At 43.5% G+C, this 20610-nt stretch overlaps 1 protein-coding gene across 1 annotated transcript in view; it reads right to left on the reverse strand.

Annotated features, from left to right (window-relative positions):
- BicD (Microtubule-associated protein Bicaudal D) overlaps positions 1–20390 on the reverse strand; it is a 46167-nt gene extending 25777 nt beyond the window's left edge. Inside the window, exons 1-4 of the mRNA XM_075668781.1 lie at positions 19808–20390; positions 15979–16119; positions 11449–11673; positions 8786–9035 (exon numbers count right to left, since the gene is read on the reverse strand). Coding sequence (XP_075524896.1) covers positions 8786–9035; positions 11449–11673; positions 15979–16119; positions 19808–20038 — 847 coding nt within the window. The 5' untranslated portion in view covers positions 20039–20390. The remainder of the gene's footprint in view (positions 1–8785; positions 9036–11448; positions 11674–15978; positions 16120–19807) is intronic.
- Positions 20391–20610: the final 220 nt, after the last annotated feature.

Genomic DNA, 20610 nt, shown 5'->3' on the forward strand with positions numbered 1-20610 from the left:
CAATTGCCAGCCATGAAATTTTAAAAGTACTACATACAGTGAAATCAAAGAAAAAAATAACATTTGGTGAAACGCACACGTAATGTTCTGTCAGTGAAAATAGTGGCTGTTTATTAAAACACTGTTAACTTTGTTCGCTAAGGCTGCTGTGAACAATGCTCTGCTCTAGAGCCGAAACTAGAATGATCCGCACCTCGAACAGACAAAATGTTTATGAGGCCTATGAATGAGACATTTAAAACACTGGCCCAAAAGTTGGGTTGCCTTTATACACTGGTTCAACGAGTGGTTAGTGCTGCAGTGGGTGGATCCCAATAATCGAGCTCGTCTGAAAAATGGGGCTCTGAGAAATAGACTGCTCCATGTTTAGCATTCTTTAGAAATCCCTTTTGCCCTAAACCGGACGCGAACGAGTTAAAAAAGTACGGGAATTTTACGAAGAAACCTTAGAAATTGGCATGTATGCTATTATGCATTTTGGTACCATGCAACATCATATAATGGCACCAAGTGCAAGGCATCATGACAAGGACAGCAAAGAGCATCCATTTCAGCTGCTGATTTACCAGGATGTCCCTGTCAGTTCAAAAGGTACCACCGATGTGCCGACCAATATTGAAGCACAAGAAGTGTGAATGATGGCAGCAACCACATTTACAACTGAAGCTGTCATGCTATCTGGGACTAAACTCTTAAGGCAAAAAGCAGTGTTTTAAGTGCATAAGATAAATGCTCCAAGGTGTAAACAACATACAGTGTTGCCTACAACAGGTTTTGTACAATTAACCTCATCAGAAGGCTTCATGACAATGGCTATCACTTTTCTCAACGAAGGGAAATAAACTAACATATCCATGTTATATTGCAACTTCTTGCGGCTAAGGAGCACACACGCTTCACATCTTGAGAAGTGGGAAGGGTTTAATACTAAATAATTAGATAATCAGCAAACTACATCACACCTTCTGTGCGTGTTCTCTCTTACAGTGGTTCCAATAAGCTAGAAGTTGTTCACCACAGTACTGTGAAACCCCCTTGATATGTTCCTTGCTGTTGCGTTTTCCTGGCTGGTGCTTCATACTTTCGCGGTCTCAACCTAAAGCCCATTGACTCTTAATTTCCCATTTGATATGTTGCCATTCCAGGACGTTCCTGCATCTTACATTGTATTTTAATGCGGCAGTCACGTAAACGCAATGGTGCAGAGGCAAATTCAGAAATTTGAAATGCTGAAAGCATACAATCGTCGGTCGCACACAGCTGTTCCTGACGTTGCTCTGATGAATCGGGGCCTTGCTCACCATTATGTTTTCCTCGCTGTTACCAATACTTTTTTCCAGCGATCCCTTGAAAAACAAGGTTCTACTGTGTATACTCAGCACGCTATTGGGGGATGGCTAGAAAAGAGCACAAATAACGCAACATAAAGTGTTTGCTTTGCAACTAGACTTTACTTACAACTGCAAAAGCAGAAGTGAGAATACACATAAGCAAAATCTTGAGTAATTATCGACAGTGGGCAACAGCACTGTGTTTTATGCCTTCCGTGTGCTTCTTCTGCAAGCCAAGTACCATTCTTCTACAGTTAAAGTTGTGATTGACATGGACGCAATAAACTGACCATCTTTTGACTGTCTTCTTCAAATCCGTGGTACCGCAAAAGTGTTTCACTAAAACGCCTAAAAAACGATCATCATATAACAAACAGCATGACATGAACCTTACGGTATATAAAAGAAGAAACAAGAACACATCCTAAAGCTGCCGTGGGCTTGGCTAGCAGGCAATCTGCCTGCGTAACATACCCGCAGCAGCTAAGGAACAATCACATGAAACATGTGATGAAAGGAAAATTTGTTTATTTCATCAGGCAAAGAAATAACAACGATCACTACAATGACTAAAAATGCTGCTAAGCTGTGAGCAAAGCTTTGCACATAATAAAAAGGAAATGTAAAGATTGGAAAATGGCACGTCGATGGTAAAATGCCCAGCTGGTCAGGTTAAAAACAAGTACAAATATGGTAAACTAGTACCCTGCTTGGCAAAATTGCATCACATTTCTCTGTACAAGCCAGGCTAAGCCAATAAGGCTGTGTGCTATGTCTTCAAAACACTAGTTTTATATTTGTGCTTTGACAAAGGTGTGAAAAGCTATCGCAGTTCTTGCAGTAAGAGTGCTGAGAGGCGACCACGGATAACAGTGCACACAATGTAATTGACACCTAGCTTAAATGGACTAAAAACAATGCCTATATATTTACAACTTTTGTAGTGAAGTGGAACCATGAAAACGAATTGTGCATTTGAAAAAGTTCTACATTAAAGGACACACAGTACAGGTATAGCACATACTCATATTGCGTGGCGCTGTCCAAGTAACATAATGCCTAGGCCTTGCATAGTTTTCATGTGACGTCACACCTGCATCCCCAACTATGGCTGCCTATGTGTCATGCTGGCTCCTACATTCCCTACTGTACATCTGCCATATCTAGCGTGCAACACCGTGGTGATGGCCAGATCTCGCACAAGTGCTGCCCTTGATACTCGCAAGTGTCATGCACGCTTGCTACAAAGCAAAAGTGTCTCGTGGTATTGCTCACTACAAGACGATAGCCGAGGCTGGCATACATGGTCCTGCCGCCCAACATGACACACGCCAATATCGACTAATAATTGACCACGCAGCAACACTAAGCTACATCTATTCAAACTACTCCATAACTGAAGCGCTTCAAGCATGCAGACAATGCACCAGCCGGGCCCCCACCTATCTATAGCAAAAGAGCAGCTTTCATTGTTGACAGACGAGAAACCCATAGGGTGCCAAGAATCTATATGGAAAGAAAACTGAATTCTTACAAAATTTAAACATATTCTCAAAAGCAGCAAGAACATGTCTTTGCATTGGCTTCACGTGCAGTTCTGTATTACTTTGCTATGATAAAACAGTTTAGGATATTTTTTAATGTGATATTGTGGCTTGTCAGTTTCTGGCTGTTCAATGCTAACCTGGGACATAGGGTATCACTAGTGCTACTAGGTGCCAAATGAAAGTACCGGTGTAGAGGCTTATTTATATAACCCTTGTATGCTGAACAAGTATGCCCACCTCCTCTTATGCGTAACGAAAATTGCCTTCCTATATAAAACCTGAACATGCAATGTCAGCTAACAAACATTTCAAGGTGCACAAATCTGTCAATGGAATGGTGAATTATATTTAACGGCGTCCTTGATTTAGTTTACTTTCTTTGATTTAGCCAGTCCATATGTGCCTGAGGGTACGAGCCCATTTCTGGCCAATACTCCATAATCGGCATGTTCCACTAAGATTTCAACATAAAACTCCGATCAAAGTAAAGCAAATCAAACCAGCTTTTTATAGGCGTCATCTAATATAAAAAAAGAATATTTGCTTGACATTGATTTCAACAAGTGCATTGGATCTGCATGCAATATCGGGCCAGATTGAAGAGGTACCAGAAGAAAATCGGACAGAAGAGAGAACAGAAGAAGGCATCGAGATTTAATGAAAACTATTGTGAAAAACAATAAATATGCACATATGTAAATATGCAATATGTATGTATATACGTGCATTACAACATAACATGATATACTGAGGGAGGATTACAGATCTATCACTTACAAACATATCAGCCCAACATTGGTTCTGCCAGATATTTTTCTAATACAGTTAAACCATGATATAACGAAGTCGGTAAAATCAGCACTTTATTTTGTTATATTGAAAGTAGACTACTTATGCAATTACCATATTTACTCAAATCTAATGCGCACTTTTTTTCTGATGAAACGGGTCTAAAAATTGCATTTGCCAATGGCATTTCAAAATGGCTGCCTCGTACGCACTTCAAGCCTAGCTGCCGTAGCTTTCTCCATGTGCTGTAGTATGTGTGCCTAGGCAATGCTTCAATGCTTCCTTTGGCTTAGGTTAGTGTACCGTCCGTCTTCCCGTTTTCTGCGTTTGCTCTATCAGCATAGAAGTGCCGATTGCAAAAACATGCAGAGTTCATCATGATGCCACAAATAAAAGGAACGCGATTACGTGTGCGAAGGCGGATGGAGATCGGGCTGCATCACGGGCGTTCGGAGTTCCCGAAACTTGCGTGCGGAACTGGTGCAAACAGGAGAGGCATTCTACCCCAGTGGCTGCTACGTACGGAGCAGCTGCGCGGCCCCTACCTTGAAAACGAGCTGCGGCGGAGACAAGAGTCTACGCACCTAGGCACACCGCGCTGTGTTCTAGTCGCTTAGTTCGCGTCGAAGCGAGAGGCCGCACAAAGGTCAATTCCCTCACTCCTGCTACCGTACTTCCTCACTCCAGAGTTGAAAGAGTTTCTGCAGTGATTGAGTGAGACGTGTTCCATGTTTGTGTGCGTGTGACACTATGCTTGTTAATTTAGTTAGTAAGCGAATGTTTAAAAGTTCTTTAGGCCGATAAAACTACTATCCTTTCGTATAGCTGTCTACTAATTTGCTATCGGAATCGATGCTTCACCTTGTGCACGAAACAGCAACTTTTTTTTATTTATTGCAACTTTAGGGCATTGGGTGCAATATTTGTTTTTTCCAAATGAGAGAAAGTTGTATTTCTGTATGAAAGAATGAGGTGTGCAGCACTGTAAAGGACTTTTCTTTCTTTAGGTCCCGGCAAACGGGTGTGCGCTACAATCGAGGGCGGTTTGTTTCCTTTCTTTTTTTGGTCACGAAAGACGGGTGCATGTTACAATCAAGTGCGCGTTGGAATCGAGTAAATACGGTAGGTACAGTCCCTCACAAATTTTTCTGACATGTAAAGGGCCATAAAATTGTCCAACATATCAGGCAGCGAAAAAAAAAACTAATTTCAATGAGAAAAAAATTATTTTGTTGAATTTGGGAGTCTGCACGTAAGATACGGTTTCATGCCATGTCGACTCGGCTCACCCAAACTTTGCAGCTGCCGCAGATTTCATCCAAGATATGGCACGCGAACAGCCATGCGCAGCCATGGCCGGACTAGAGGAGAAGACGCGCACTCGGCTTCCCCCCCTCCCCACTTGCTTGTGCAGGAAGACTGCGCGCATTAAGCCACCATCCTTCTCTGCTCACCCTCGCACGCTTTCCTTTACACCCATGGCATACTGCGTGCGAAGTGAGACAGGATCTTATCGCATTTCAACTTTATGAGGAACATGACGGTGAGAGGGTCTTTTTTGCTGCAACGCAGCTCCGCTTCAGCCATCACTCTGTCGCTGAGCGCGCTATTTGACCATCTGCATTTGCAGCAGTTTCTATTTATTGCCTCAGTATTCATCCGCGGCAGCAGTGAATTTTAATTATATCGAGATCATGTATAAAAACACTTCATTAAATTGAGGTTCAAAATACATGCTGTTCTATTGACAAGTTATAAAAAGTTATGTGTGTTCAAAATTTCAAGAAAGAAAACTTTTTGATGTGTTTCTGATGCCTTAAAATTTCCAGTAACATTACAGCTCTATCAAGATGCCATAACGAGTGTTGTGGCAAAAGATACTTAAAGTACTCATTAATGTTCAGCACGTTCAGTTCTGTGCCACACACAAGCAAGTTGTGCAGCTTCTTCAAGACATTTCCGTTTATGCAAGCAAGCCAGATGCTATGGCATTTATCTCATAATATTTGTCACTAGCTTCCACTGTAAAGCTATAATTTCCAGCAAGCGATACAAGCTTCCACCCAGTTCTATATTTGTGTTTGGTACTGGGGACATGCTTCTGCAGCCAAGTGCTGTACTCATAAACACTGCTATGCTGCATGAGGAGACTAAACGTACAACATAAATAATGGTGCCAGTTGTAGTCAGCATAGTGCTTGGTCATGGATTGGAGCCACATATTCCAGAAAATGCAGCTGTGACGTCCGTGAAAACTATGTACAATGTATCACAACCTCATACTTCAAAAGTACGAAAACATATATAAAAATTAGGGGTGGGTTAACATTCAACGTTTCAAATACAAATATTACACACAAGCTATTTGTATTCAAAAATGAACTATTGGGCACTTTCGAATATCGACACAAATAAAATATTTCGCAACAACTCAGAATGTTAAAGTCGGGTAGCTGTTCTCTGTCGAATAAGGTATTGCAAGTTATTCAAAAGTGAAATAAGCACAAAAGCTATCGAAGAAATGCCGAAACAAAATGATAATGCAAGCTGCATTTACAGTTCACGGTGGTAGCCTACATGAAAACATGATATTTTTGCGTGTAGTCTGTAATTTAGTGTTTCTTGCGATCTAGTGATGTAGTAGTTTTACCTTTTGAACTACAAACAGTGGTGCATCACTTGGAACAGGCCCTTTTACGTTTGTCTACGGCACATAAGTCCTTCAGCAGTTCTTTTTTCTTTCACAACTTTTTATCTTCCTTTAACAACCACACTTGCTTAGTGCTTTTGGAAAGCTAGAAATATAGTAGCCAACCACCCTCTAAAGGTGTTGTGAGGCTATTTGCACAGCTTTTTTATAGACAATCAGTGATCTTGTGTTTAAGCACTTATGCCCATTGTCTGTGATAGTAGGCTGCATTTTTTTCTCATCAGTACAAGCGTGGTACTTAATTATCCCGAAATAAGTACTAATGCTATAAACATGTGCGTCTGCATTTGACTATTTGATATCCGATACTTACTATTCGTACTCAATTCGTATTTGAAAAATTTGATATTCGCCCACCTCTAATAAAAAGCATGCACTGGGCACCATGCACAATAGACAAAAACTACATGATAACACAAGGAAAAGGATACAAATAGTACTTAAAATAAAAACGCAACTGACAAGGTTTTCAACAAAATATAATGCCACAACCAAGGTATCACACAACCTGCCTTACGTGCTTTGCACAAACACAAGTACTATATATCACAGCAAAAAGCTAAAACAAAACATCAAGCTGAAAACAAGAACACAACTCAAGCTAAATGTTAACTCACTAGCAACTTGACAATGCTCTTTAAGCTCCAGGTGTTGAACCAACAGCGACCATCCATGGAAAGGATAGTAGTTGCTGGTACGATGCGCCATCACACATGACATTGCCACTCCCCTAGCAAGAAATTTAATACGTAACGCGTGACCATATTGCCACTGGCAGTTATGAAGTCTGTGTATAAAAAGTTCAGCAGAGCTGCCTTCAGCTTGTTCTGTGCTTATAGTATGTTCTGCACAAAACTACACAGCGTCCCTGAAGCAGCAGCTACACAAGCAAGCTGCCACGGATTCGCTTTAGTTTATCACAGCCAGGTGCTGCATGCTTCATGGCGCAAATACATAGTCCACCATTGCAAAAGACAGCTTGTACACTGCCTTGCGACCTTTGCAATGCCACGAATGCCGCTTTGTACTTTTTGAGGAAGCTATCGAACCATTTCGGGCCGCCTCCCGCTGTGGCAAGTAATCGCCTATGACACTACCCTCGACAGAAGCATTGCACAGCCATTCACTTTCAGGAGAGCTATCCTGATGAGTGGGTGAAATGGAAGACATGGAGCTCCAGCTGCCGTCCAAGACGCGCTTCTGCAAGACCTCGTTTCTATCCCTCTCTGCCATAAAAGCTTCGTCGCTGCATGCAGAGTCGTTAATGGTTTGGTTTAACCAAACTGGTGGCTGAAAACTAGGCGGATCACTCAGGCTACAATTATCGACTTGCAAGCCCTTCCCTGTTTTTTCCGAACCATGCGCATACTCGCAGCTGTGCTCCTCACACAGGACTGTCATCTGCCTCGCAAAGCTGTTCTGTGAGCTACTCAACAGGCATGGAGTGGCTTTGAGAGTCACTTTGTGACAGACTGCATTCTGTCCAGGATCAGAGTGTTCGCCTTCTACATGAGACAAAGAATGCGCTTTCTTCCTGGAAACCGGCTTCGAGTGCAATGCTTGCATCTCACCATTTACGCTTGTAGAAGCTTGTGCTTTTTTGTAAGCGTCATCTGTGCCAATGTCAGTACTGCAGCGACTGCCTCTGGGATTTCTAGCAGTATTCTTGCTAGAGCCATGCACCATGTGCCTAGAATGTAAATTCAAGTCGAGCTGACCCTGTGGTGTGCAGCAACCCCGCACATTGCTAAATCCGCCGACTTCACACACATGGTCGGCAGTGTGACAGAGACGCTGGCAATACAGGTTCGACGAACACAGACATGGCTGACAACAAAATGACATGTCAGCTTCCTCACACACTGCTGAGCTGCAACTGTGGCCCCTGACAATGCGAGGTACGTGGAATGGAACGCCATCGCTTAGAATGTCGGATGCACAGTGGCAGTCATGCAACGAGGCAGGATGACTGCAATGAGGCGACGGGTCGGGACCGAATCCAGAGTCCACGGAAGAGTTGGCGCCGCAAACAGTGCTATTCGAGGCATCAAGCACACCACGTAACTGGCAGCATGCAGAGGTGGCCAGATCAGTCTCAACGTCACGACAGACACACGGTGAGACAGCACGCACCAGCGAACCAGAAGACCGCACACCACACCTCACAACATTGGATGACCCAACACACGGCACAACATTATGCTTCCCAAGCTTTAAAGACCGCGAACCAAGCCGGAGAGAAGAAGACCCCGAATTAGACACAGCTCCACGGGACCCATTTTTAGTTTTCGTGCAGTACACCTTGTTACCGCTCCCCAACGGATTAAAATGCGAGCCAGCATGCAACGAGGCCCGTTGTTCAGGGACGTTCAGCCGGTGCACGAGAGGATGGTGAAGGGAACGCTTACTTCCGAGCCGAAAGCCCGCGAAGGAGAGACCATCGAGGTGGAACACGGGCGACTCGGCCGTCAGCCGCTGGTCCAGCTCCCGCCGAAGAGCGTACTTCTGCTCTCGCTCCGACTGGAGTGCTTCTAATGCTTCCTGCAGCTGCTGCTCGGCGATGCGCCGAAGTGAGCCCACCTCCTCAAGCTGGGCGTTCAGTGATTCCACCTCTTCCTTCAGGCGGCGCACCTCATGCTTGGCGCCTTCAAACTCCACCTGAAACAAGCATGAGAGCAGGAGTGTTCAAGTTGCCATTGTCTGCTCAGTACGTACCTAGGGGTAATAATAATAATATTTGGGGTTTTACGTGCCAAAACCACTTTCTGATTATGAGGCACGCCGTAGTGGAGGACTCCGGAAATTTTGACCACCTGGGGTTCTTTAACGTGCACCTAAATCTAAGTACACGGGTGTTTTCGCATTTCGCCCCCATCGAAATGCGGCCGCCGTGGCCGGGATTCGATCCCGCGACCTCGTGCTCAGCAGCCCAACACCATAGCCACTGAGCAAACACGGCGGGTGTACCTAGGGGTGTGCGAACACTCAAATGTTACCGATATTTACTATTCAGTTTTTCGAATATTCAGTATACTCGATGTAGAGAACTGCGCAGCGCCACGTAGAATCTCGTAATCGTTGCGCTCTTGATGCCATGCAAGTGTGCGATCTTGCCACGACCCTCCCGATTTAAGAATCTTTGACGAGTGGCAAACCAAGCTGAACCTGATGCTGAAACAGCGTCTGCCCTTTGCCATTGGAACCAACCACGGTCAGCACACACAGCGTCAATGATGGCTACACACGCAGCGGTTGTCGAGTCACATGCTGCACTGTCCCCGCTTTCGTCTGTCGTGCACATTGGCCTTACGATAACCAACCTGCCATAATCATTGGGAAGCCCTTCTGTATCTTAGGGGAAAGCAGGAAGGAGCTGAACTTATTGCAATAAAAGATTGCCACAAAACACAGACTCACTATTAAACTGAGAACCTCGCTTGTATTTAGTACAACAGAATATCACTAATTCTTTAGCTTTAGAGGGACGAAGGGATTTAATTCTATTCAACAACTTGTAAATGTCACATCAAAAGTCCCTCCTTTGCGGCACTGGCGCACAAGAATTACTGCTGTGCAATTCAAGGGGCCGCACTGCAGGCGTTTCATTCGCACTCGTGTAATTACATGCGAGTAGGAATGAATTTTGGACATTCAAGCTGAAAGCTACTTTCGAAACTAACAGCATGTATGTAGTGTCGGCAGTCATCGACACAGGGGCCAGAGGAGAAGGGCCGAGAACGGAGGGACGTACCGGCCGCGAGGTGTCAGAGCACCGATGGCAAACAAAAGGACGTGCGCAGACCTTTCAGGGCGGTCGAGAAGTGAGGGCTACTGGTTCCAACAGGAAGTCTGTTCCGAAACCAGACACAACGTCCGCCTGTCTCGTTGCTCACGTTATGACGATCAGTCATTTAAACGGCGTATTGTTGTTACTGTAACAGTCATGCAGTCGGGCCAATTCATGCGCGATTCGCGGTACAATTGCGCTGATGGTGGCCTGGTGCGTATCCATACAGGCAAGTTTGCTTGCACAATGCATCCATTTCTACCTTATCTTCAATCAAAATGTACATCGTGCACTTCAACTCACCCAAGGTGCACCACGGTGTCGTGTCTGGGTGACGTGGATTTTTAGGGTTAGCGATGCGATCAGTAGATCAAAGACCATGCCGCAGCACTAACGACTTGCAACGTTCATGAGCAAAAAATAAGTAAAATTTTCTTCATTCAAAACAGCCTTGGAGAAGCAAATTGTTAAGAAACTGTTCCAAGACGTGCGGAGGTCTCAGAGGAGCTTCAGGTAGGCGTAGTTTATGTTACAAATTATTGATGTATCAAACTATTTTCAATCTCTTTCAAGTTCGATGTATCCAGGATCGGCTGTGTTCAAGTTCGAAATACATATTGTTCTTTGGTCAAAAAGTTATGAACAGCTAGTTACACATTTTGTTATATCGAGAATTTTGTTTTATTGAAGCTAATTATAACGACATTTAACTGCACTGAATTTTACACATCTTTCTTAGCTCATGTTTCAATTTTAAGCTAAGTGACCGTGCACAAAATTCTGCATCACATTCTCTTTCTTTCTTTAAAAAAAAAAAAATCTGCATGCCAGATTTCTGTTGGCTCCAATGGTACTTGACTCTGTGTAATGCTTCACCGGGCCTTTGGGTACATAAACAAGGAAACGTATATCAAAATCGCTTGTGGTGCAAGAATGACATCCTTATTGAGGCTTGAAGTGATTACTAACATTAAATGAATGCACTTTGTGCATCAAAGCAACGCATTTTCCCTTGTTCTCTTAAGACAAGATTGCTCGTAAACAAGAACATACACTGTTCATACAGAAAACCAGCACTGCCGAGGTGACACTGGGACCATCCTGATTTGCCACCCAAAAATTGCCGGTGCCAGCTGCCGGACTAATGTGCAAAAAGAATCAACAAGCGTAAATTCAAAGATTGAGGTTGAAGCACATTGCACTATAGTAGCAGTTTATCACAGGAAGCAGCACACACCTCTACCAAGAACACACTGCGACATGGAAAGCTGAAAAGGTACTGACCTGAGACGAGCGCAACGACGAGACCTGTTTTTGCAAAGAGATGTTCTCTTCCTCGAGTTCGTTGTTGTCCGTGAGCAGCCTCTGTTCCCTGAGCTTCATGTCTTTCAGCTCCGAGCGCAGGTTCTTGCGCTCCCAGTCAGACACATCGCCGTGCTTCGTGATCTCGTAGTTCTCATTCTGAAGCCGCTCCTTTTCGGCCAGGACCCGACTGAGCTCCTGGCGAACCTGTGCAGGGAAAAGCATCAGAAGGTCAGTGAAGGGCACTCGAGAGACAAATTATGTGCCGACCCCATCAGGAAAAGTGGCTTGTTCATCCAGCAAGCATCAGCAGTAATTGCAATTCTTTACCAGACAACAAAGCAAACACCACCGACAACGTTGTGGAAAGAAGGATGCTAACCAAAAAGATGTAGCTACATAATAAGTATTGAGCAGTTGAGGTTTCATACGAAAGCCTTGTTCACAAACACCAATTGCTTTAAACAGTGAACTTAATTAAAGTACATTTTAGTATGACATGTATCTACTACTTAACCAGATTAGATTCTTTATTTTACTTATTTGTACAAGCTGCGGCCCAAATATGGACTATAGCAAGCACGGAATGATGCAAAGGCACAAGACAGCATGATAGGACAGTCAAACATAATAAAACAAGGTTTGAAGCACTAACATTCAATAGATTTTATAAACTCATCAAGTGGCCATTCACAAACACAGTCGGGTAACAAATTCCGGTGGTCTACACTGTACAGAAGAGGACTGTAGTTAAAGCAATCTGTATGAGGATGAAATGCTGAAACGCTCAGGTAATGGTGGTGCCTCGTTATTGAAGGTTTTCTGAAATACGCCTAGGGAAAAGCAATGTGGTGAGTGTAACAAAGTGTGCAGGAATTTCAAGTGTTCTTTGTGGCGTCAGGATTGGAGTAATGTTAGACCTAGACGATTAAGATGGACACGTCAAACGATCAATTTCAGACAATACTGCACTGTCCACGCTAGACCACTTTTTTATATGCCTTTCTTGCAACCATGCTACATGCTTTTGGATATTTCAGTCATCAGCATGACCTGCATCCGTCTATTCTTTCAGCTCAACTTCAGTTCAAAGGATGCACCTGCCAAAAATCGCAAGTTATAACCCTGTTGTCAGTAGCAGAGCTAGATATCTAGAGAAGCGGGGCTGAGGGGCACTCACTTGTCTGGAAATGGGGTGGGTGAGGGGGAAAGGGGGAGGAGGCACATGCTCGGTGTGCCCCTTCGCCCCATGGCTACACCACTGCCTGTTGTGGTTCAGTCAACTGCATGCATGTACATATGCAAACTATTTATCATTATTCCATCTACTATAGCTCTCCCACTCTCAAGTGCCATTTTCCTTTTTTCGGTGTCAGGTCCACTATTCTGCTAGGCTATAACAGATCTGTTCTGTGCAGTAGTAACACTTCAGATAAAACCAGTAGTGTATAGTCGACCAACTCAAATAAGACCATCAGCTCACAGCGTATACACGTAGCTGGCTCTTCTGTCCTGTCGTCTGTCAACCCTAAGAACAGTCTTCTTCGTGTTCTGCATAGTAGCAATGCCATAAGGTACAAGGTCCTACACCTTGCAAGGTGGACATTGGGCATGTCAACCTCCTTTCCCAATCTGCTACAAACCAGCGCTACTTTGTTGATGTAGGTCAGTGCCTGTCATACTTGCAATCATATTAATTTCATTACTCTATCCTTTTCCCATTAACTATATTTTCTTATTATCCTTTCACCAGACAGTTATCATTATTATTGCTGTTTTCTAAAGCTTTGCACAAGGCATGGTGCTATATCTGAAGCTAAATTCTACCAACCAATAAATGCATCCTCACAGAGGTCGTTATAAATCATCTGCATGCCACAACTTGCAATTTTAACTTTATTAACAAGCTAGCTATGATTTGGTCATCATGTTAAAAAGAAGCTTTTTCATGGCAAGATATGCCTTCTCTTTCAATCTTGCAGACCTTTTCAAGCTACCCGTCTGAAATAAGTGCACTCCAAAGTTAGAGACAATAAAATATCTGTATTTTGATGTAGGAAAATGGGAGAGAATCTCTTCATAGCATTTACGTAGGCATCCTCTTTTTATTAAATAATTTCTTTGTTTAGCAGGAAAAGAAAATACTTCAACATACAATCACAAAGTGTAAATAATCACAAGAGAGCATGCTCCTAAAGGTTGCCTTGAACGGCCATGAATTAAATTTCGAATACTCAATGCTGAGACACAAATCAGTGGTAGTCAATACGTGTCTTTAGCGTTGAAAATGAAGTATACCCCGCAAGCAGAGGCACAATAACAGGCCGAATCATAGTAATTGCTCCAGTACTCAAATATTATTTAGGGGTTAAAGCACGTCAGTGACAAAGCCAGAAATACAGAGTACAAAATTTGAAACATGCTGCTTACTTGTCCCTCCTGCTAATTGCTACATTACCAGATGCTTCTTTTCTTTTTTTCTTTAGAATGTACAGAATTCTTAAACATCACCTGATGCCGACAGCATAATTATACTCCTTGAGTTGGATTACTCAAAGAGGCGGGCATTACTTGCACTGGGAAATGAAATGCATAATCTAACAATTAAACATTCATTCTTCAAGCTGTTAACCAATTACTTTAGGGTACATATTGCAATTTACAGATTGTACCCGGCGAGTCTGCAAGGCATAAGCACTTGGCATGAATTCTGAGGATGGCACGGGTTTTCATATATGCAGCATCAAACTTGTAGTAAAAATGCACTGTTTTTCCACTTACTATTTCAGCAAAACGGTGCTTTGTACAGTGAAGCACAAAATTAACCAGAATGCTCAAGCACACTTTGGGAATGAATACCTCGAAACTAATTTCCTCCTGAAAATTTGTTTCACGTGAAAACACCTTCCGAACTTACCAGATACCATTTATATATTGCAATATGTGCCGTGGAGTGTTCTGCTGAAAACTTCGCCACTAATTTCTTGCTAATTAGTCAATTATGCACCTAAGTAATGTGCCCCACTTTGAGTAATCCAGCTCAAGGGCTGCAACTATGCTAACTAACGCAGGTGATTTTTTTAAAATCCTGTATAGTATTGAACGAGCATTAATCAATAATTCGACGAAAGCACGTCTGGTCAAGATGAGACACGACAAAGAAAGACATAGAAGAAACGAGCATTGACATAACATCTCTTACTTGTCATTTTCCTAGATTAAATAAAAATAATAATCTCTCTATACCCCTCGTCACCAATATCCGTGTGCTCGGCTTGCTCATAGAGGCAAACGGAGCGAATGGCATGGCCCTTGCCAAAATCAAGATGAATACAGCCAACACCATGAGACTTTTGAAGCGGGTCTCCAACCGCCGTGGGGGTATGAAAGAGGAGAATCTGCTCCGCTTAATCCAGTCATTCCCTCTCATCGAGATGGCACGCTGCCCTGCGTAGCCCCAACCTTGACGACCAACTCTGGGCAACCCAGCAGGCCTGCGAGGCGGCGAAGAGGCAACACCTCGACGTCCCCATGTGGGAGGCCTAGGCCCAGCCACCATCTCTTGCTGGTTTCAATAAAGTTTATTCAGTCAGTCAGTCTAAACATAATAAAAGAAATGCTGCCAGGCTTAAGACCAGCCTAAATAGTTTGTTGTAATCTTTGTTTTTAGGAGCCAAATTTGGTTTCGGTACCAAGGAGGAAGACACGTCATGATGTCACAATACATTGGCTTGCTTTGTCCCTGCAAGGGCTGTGGCTGCCACACGCAAGTTCAGCCTAAAAGAAATGTGTACAGCACTTGTTTTTCTTTTCTTCATGAGCAACATCATTATACTTAACTGCATATAGGATGTCAGATTTAAAGTTCGAAGGCGGGTGAGCCAGTTTCAGTCTCGCTTTTGCTACCTTCAGTCATAAGCACCATCTCCTCCTTGCCACTTACTTTTTTAAAAGATGCTTCAATACTATGTCAGTACCATCTGCTGCTGTTGTTGTAGTACTGTTGTTTCTTGCTTTTCTTGTTTAAACATGCTGTAAACTTCTGCTTATCAGGACTCTGCGCTTTTCAACTACATGCTGTTGCCGCCACAATTGCAGTGAAAAACACGCTACACAAGGTGAAAGGAACTGATTGAGCACAACAGGCAAGCAAGACGACGCAGAGCGAGCGTGCGACTGCATGGAAAAGGTGTGCTAGCAGGTGTATCGAGACTGACGCCTCTCATATATGGACTAATCGACAGCTTTTACCACAGTGATGTCACGTGAATGACCCCACTGGCCTCAGGATACGAGAAGACGGGAAAAGCCTGGAGAAAAACGTGACTGTTTTGTTTTTCAAATTATCATAAGTGGTATGGGGGCCCTGTTTAAGTAAGTCAAGATATCCTAAGTGTTCCCCAACCTTCATGCTTGCCAAGTTTCATCCTTTTACATGCAAGAAACATGGCAGAGTTGCGCAAGCTTTGAAGATATATTTCAGTAATACTTAAACAAAATACATGTCCTCACCTGTTTCAGCTCCTTTTCCAATTCCTGGAGGGAGGATGTCAGTGAAGCTTCCTTGGTTGCAGTTTCCTGGAGAAGGCTCTCTTCCTGCTCGATGCCAGTAGTTGTGGACACTTTCTGGCTCGTCTGCACCTTGGCGAGGGCCTGTCGAAATTTTCATCCCGTCACATCCATGCTGCACATACCCTCTGCACAGTAGCTTGAAAACACAATACTATGATTTATTATGATGCTTTCATTGTTTGTCTGATTTCAGCTGGGCACTTTGAAGTACCCCAGGTGGTACAAATTAATCTGGAGTCCCCCACTATGCCGTGCTTCATAATCAGATTGTGGTTTTGGCACGTAAAACCCACAAACTTGAACTTGATTTCATCTAGTTGCTATTTACAGAGGCATCTAACCAATCAGATCTATCCTCCTGACTCTTCTCGCCCCCTGAGTAGTGAAGCTCTCAACTCTGGCCATGCCTTGCGGTAGAATGTGCAGGTTTATAGGCCAGTTGCCTGATCCCAAGTTCACCTGGTAATACAAAATGTGCGGTTTACAAGAAGCTCCACTTCAAACAACTTGAGCAAGAGAGGCACTGGTTAACACCTTCAGGTTCCACAAATACCCCAAAAAGTATTTGTGTGTGTTTGGGAAGAGAGGGGGGGGGGGAGGGGGTAGATGGCCCCATAGCTCAATTGTCAGAGAATTGCCCACTGTGTGAAGGTTGAGGGTTCGGTTTTTACTAGCAACAAGTGGTCTTTTCTTCTCCTTTGTTTTACTTCTTTCTTCTATCAGTACAATTATGCCTTGCACAAAGCTATAATGCCACAACAAACTTTCTCAAATTCTCACTTTTTCCATGCACATTTAATGAGTGGCAATGCCTGCTTCTGTCATCTATACTCAACACAAAAGCCTTGAGCATTGATTTTTTTTATCTTGTATTTGGCTGTTTTGCTTGCATCTGTATTAGTGATGTTGTACTAAGGAAACGTGTTCTTGTGCTTCGATGCACTGTAATGAACTTGTTTTCATGTACTGCACGTCTTCTTGCTAGTTTTCAAATGCACACATTTTGCTCCTCCTGCTAAAGCCTACACTCTGCCTGCAGTATTTTTGCAAATAAATACAAAAGATACAAATACAGCCTACAATCTTCACTTACTTTAACATTTCGGTTATGTATAAAGAAAATAGTACACTTCTCTTGTGGCTTCCGTGGCTACACTGCCCACTGGGTTCGTATGAGTGCTAAAATATCATGTTTCGCTGCTAATTTTTTCAGTCCTTCATTTAACAAATAGAGCATCTTATTTAAGTCAGTGGTTACTACCATAACAGAAGCAATAGGTTGCTCTTACGAGAGGTGCCTTCTTTTATACGTTGTGATAACAGGTTAACACAGTAATTCACTTACAGCAAACCCTCCAACGATTACTTAAGGTGGCCACTGAACCCTGCGCTCGGACAATACAGCTGCACCATTTGAAGCGTTCCAAGATGGACAATATACCAGTTAACTGGGCTAGTTGGTACACTAGCACATATATATGGAACAGCGCCAAATGAAACACACAGGCACAGAAGGAAGTACAATGATGAGTATTCGTCCCATCTGCGCTTTTATATCTCACTGTTTTACGCTGCTTTATATAAGTATCCCAGAATGGCAGTGCCACTTTGGTACTGTTAAAACCACCCAATCTAGTACGAAATTCCAGAGAGTTAAACAGCAATTGGGTTCTCGCTCCAGGCGGAGACAAAAAAGAAAAACAGTCTCCAACCTTATTATCAACTTTTTAAAAGATAAGTTTAGTGCCTCGATGCTCATAAACACACAATATCCCAATGCAGAAAGATGCATAAGCAATAACGGTTGGTACAAGTTTGTTGAAGCTGCATAATCTTTTTCGGACTAAACTCGAATATGCAGCTCCAAATGTGGCCTCATTTGCAATAACTATGTAGTTACATGTGTCAAATTTGTTTCAGATAACATTGCAAGCATTAACATTAACAAACATTAACTGCACAGGACAGGCTCTAGACTACATTTGACTGTAATAATGTTTGTTAATGCCAGCAACTAACTAGCCCAGCTTTAAGCATTTGCTGTCACTTTGCACCTCACCACAGAGTGGTCCAGCTTTAAGTACTCAACCAAATATACCACATGGTTGTGTGCACATGAGTAGACTAATTCTCATATTCAGAAATGCATTTTAACTTGAAGCCTACGCTTAACGTAATTTAAATGATGCCTGTGATGAACACACAAACGGAAGTGTAATGAGTACCCTGCGCACGTTCAGGTCAGACGTCATTTAGATCAAGTCAAGCATGGGCTTCATGTTACAATGCATTTCTAAATATGGGGATCAGAGCCTCTGGCCTAATATACTTCTTTGTGTCCATTCATGGCAATGAAAGTAGTGTCATGTTGTGCTCCACTAATTCTTGCAATCATACATTCACACACGCATTCACTTCCCCAGTCCAAATGTCCCAACTGACCAGATCTGGGTAGCGGGACACAGTCAGGAGGTTAATCACATCCTTTTGTCCTGACGCGTAGGCAATGCCTTGTATTGTCAAAAAAATGAATGAGTAAATAAATAATAATACAGTTACCACGTCACCTAGGCGCAAGACAAAACAAACCTGAGATGTCTCGCTACACTCCTAGCCATGACAGTTCAGAAGTGTTGTAGTGTAGTTGAGAATAAGCATGGTGCGTGTGTGTTTCTCCATCGTGCCTGCATTTCATGCACAGAAATTTTTCAAATGTGATCTTGCAGTGCACTGCATCAGGGTGACTGCCATGACACAGTAGGTGTAGTCAAGTGAACACTTCGAATTAAATTACTGAAAGGGGCATCATCAAATTGCATCAACTTTGTTTGTCGTGAATACTGCATGCAGAAGCATATACGAATGCATGTGTTTGGTCTACCCTGTTTGCTAACCATTCTTGTTTCAACTATTCAGCCTCCTCTTAAATCCTCCGAGACCATTAAATGAGGAATTAAACAAAATATTCTTATAAGGCGATGACGGGGCAAGAAACCATTAATATCCATAAAACGCGCAAGAACTAGAGGCAATCTCCGAACATGCAGCCACATTTTTCACATTCTTTTTCTATTTTTTATTGGCCAGCACAGATCGTGCACTGCAAGAAACGCGCGCGAGTGCCCGGAACATTACGGTTTCGGTGTCACAACGTCATGAGCTTCTCGCTACGCTTCCACGCGACCTAGATGCGTTAAACGGTCTCTCTGCAGGTCGGGCGCGTTCTTAATTACGGCCTCTTATACAGAAACACCAAATGAACAGAACACCAGGAAGCTCCGCTCGCTGCAAACAGCGAGATGCGTCCCTGAAGTGCCGAACGTCAGTTTCTGTTTCCACTACTTTTTTTCCGTGTCTGCTCTTCGTGGCGGAAATAGGGTGCAAAGGCTGGCGCCGTAATCGACACAACACCACCCCCGCATGCAGAAAGAACACCAAGCATTCTTACGCGAATATCGAATCGACGGCGTGACCTTCACGCGGAATCGCCAACGCACATGCGCTAAATATTACAAGAGGAAAGAAATTAAGGAGCCGGTAGCACCGCCTAACCCTAATACCGCGACTTTTACAAGCATCACCCATGAGTGCACATGGGACGCATCCACGTGTAACTTTGCATGAATGAACGCCCGCTGCGAAGATATGCGGAATGTTAAGCGGAACGAAGGAAAATTTTGCGATCGCGTCGCGAATTCGTGCAAAACCGGTTACCACGCCTACTACTCACGTCAAAGGAAACCCATGCGTCACGACTTCGAGCACTTACCTCTTTAAGTATTTCCATCTCGTGCTTCGTGGTGTCGTACATGGCTTCGAACTCGTCGCATCTTTGCTGCAGTGCTTGCTTCTCGTCCAACAGCACGAGACCGTACTGGGCTGACTGGATCTTTTCGTGGCTGGTCTGAGCGAGCTCGCGATGGAGCCGCTCCAGTTCGAGCTTGAGAGCTTCATTTTCGGCTCGGATTTCGCTGTCCTTGACTCCAGCACTAGTTTCCATGATGTCAAAGGTTCCGAGAGCGCGTGAAACGTTGATCGAAACCCCTTACGGGCGAAATCACACCCATGGGGAACTCACATCAACGCTGCAATAAACTGGCACGGCTCCATCTTGCCACAGAAAAAAAGATGTGCCCCGCCAACTTGCAACTGGCACTGTATCCTTCCGCCAGCTTCTCACACACGCCGGCAATAATCAACAAGTAGCGAACATAAAACTTGTACAATAGCACACTTCAACGCATTTAAGTGTTTATAAAATGCTTAACAATCATAGCTTAAGCAGGTAAGCTACGAAATCAGATACGATTGTGATGTCTTTACGAACTACGTGTTTTGTCGCGTATCATCATGTGGTGTGTTTTGGTCCGATGGAGAAACGCCTGGTGGTGAAGGGCTAAACTTCTCTTTCCTTGAAATTAGCATCTTGCTCACATGTATTACTTCAAATGAGGGAGCGCGCAGTACGCCTGGCATGTGCTAGCAGCTTGATAGCATGTTACAAATTCACTCAAGTGAGAGCTATAATAAAGATTCTGCACTGGTTATTTTGCATGAAAGGGTCGTTACATA

The sequence above is a fragment of the Dermacentor variabilis genome, chromosome 9, assembly GCF_050947875.1.
Source record: "Dermacentor variabilis isolate Ectoservices chromosome 9, ASM5094787v1, whole genome shotgun sequence".
NCBI lineage: Eukaryota > Metazoa > Arthropoda > Arachnida > Ixodida > Ixodidae > Dermacentor > Dermacentor variabilis.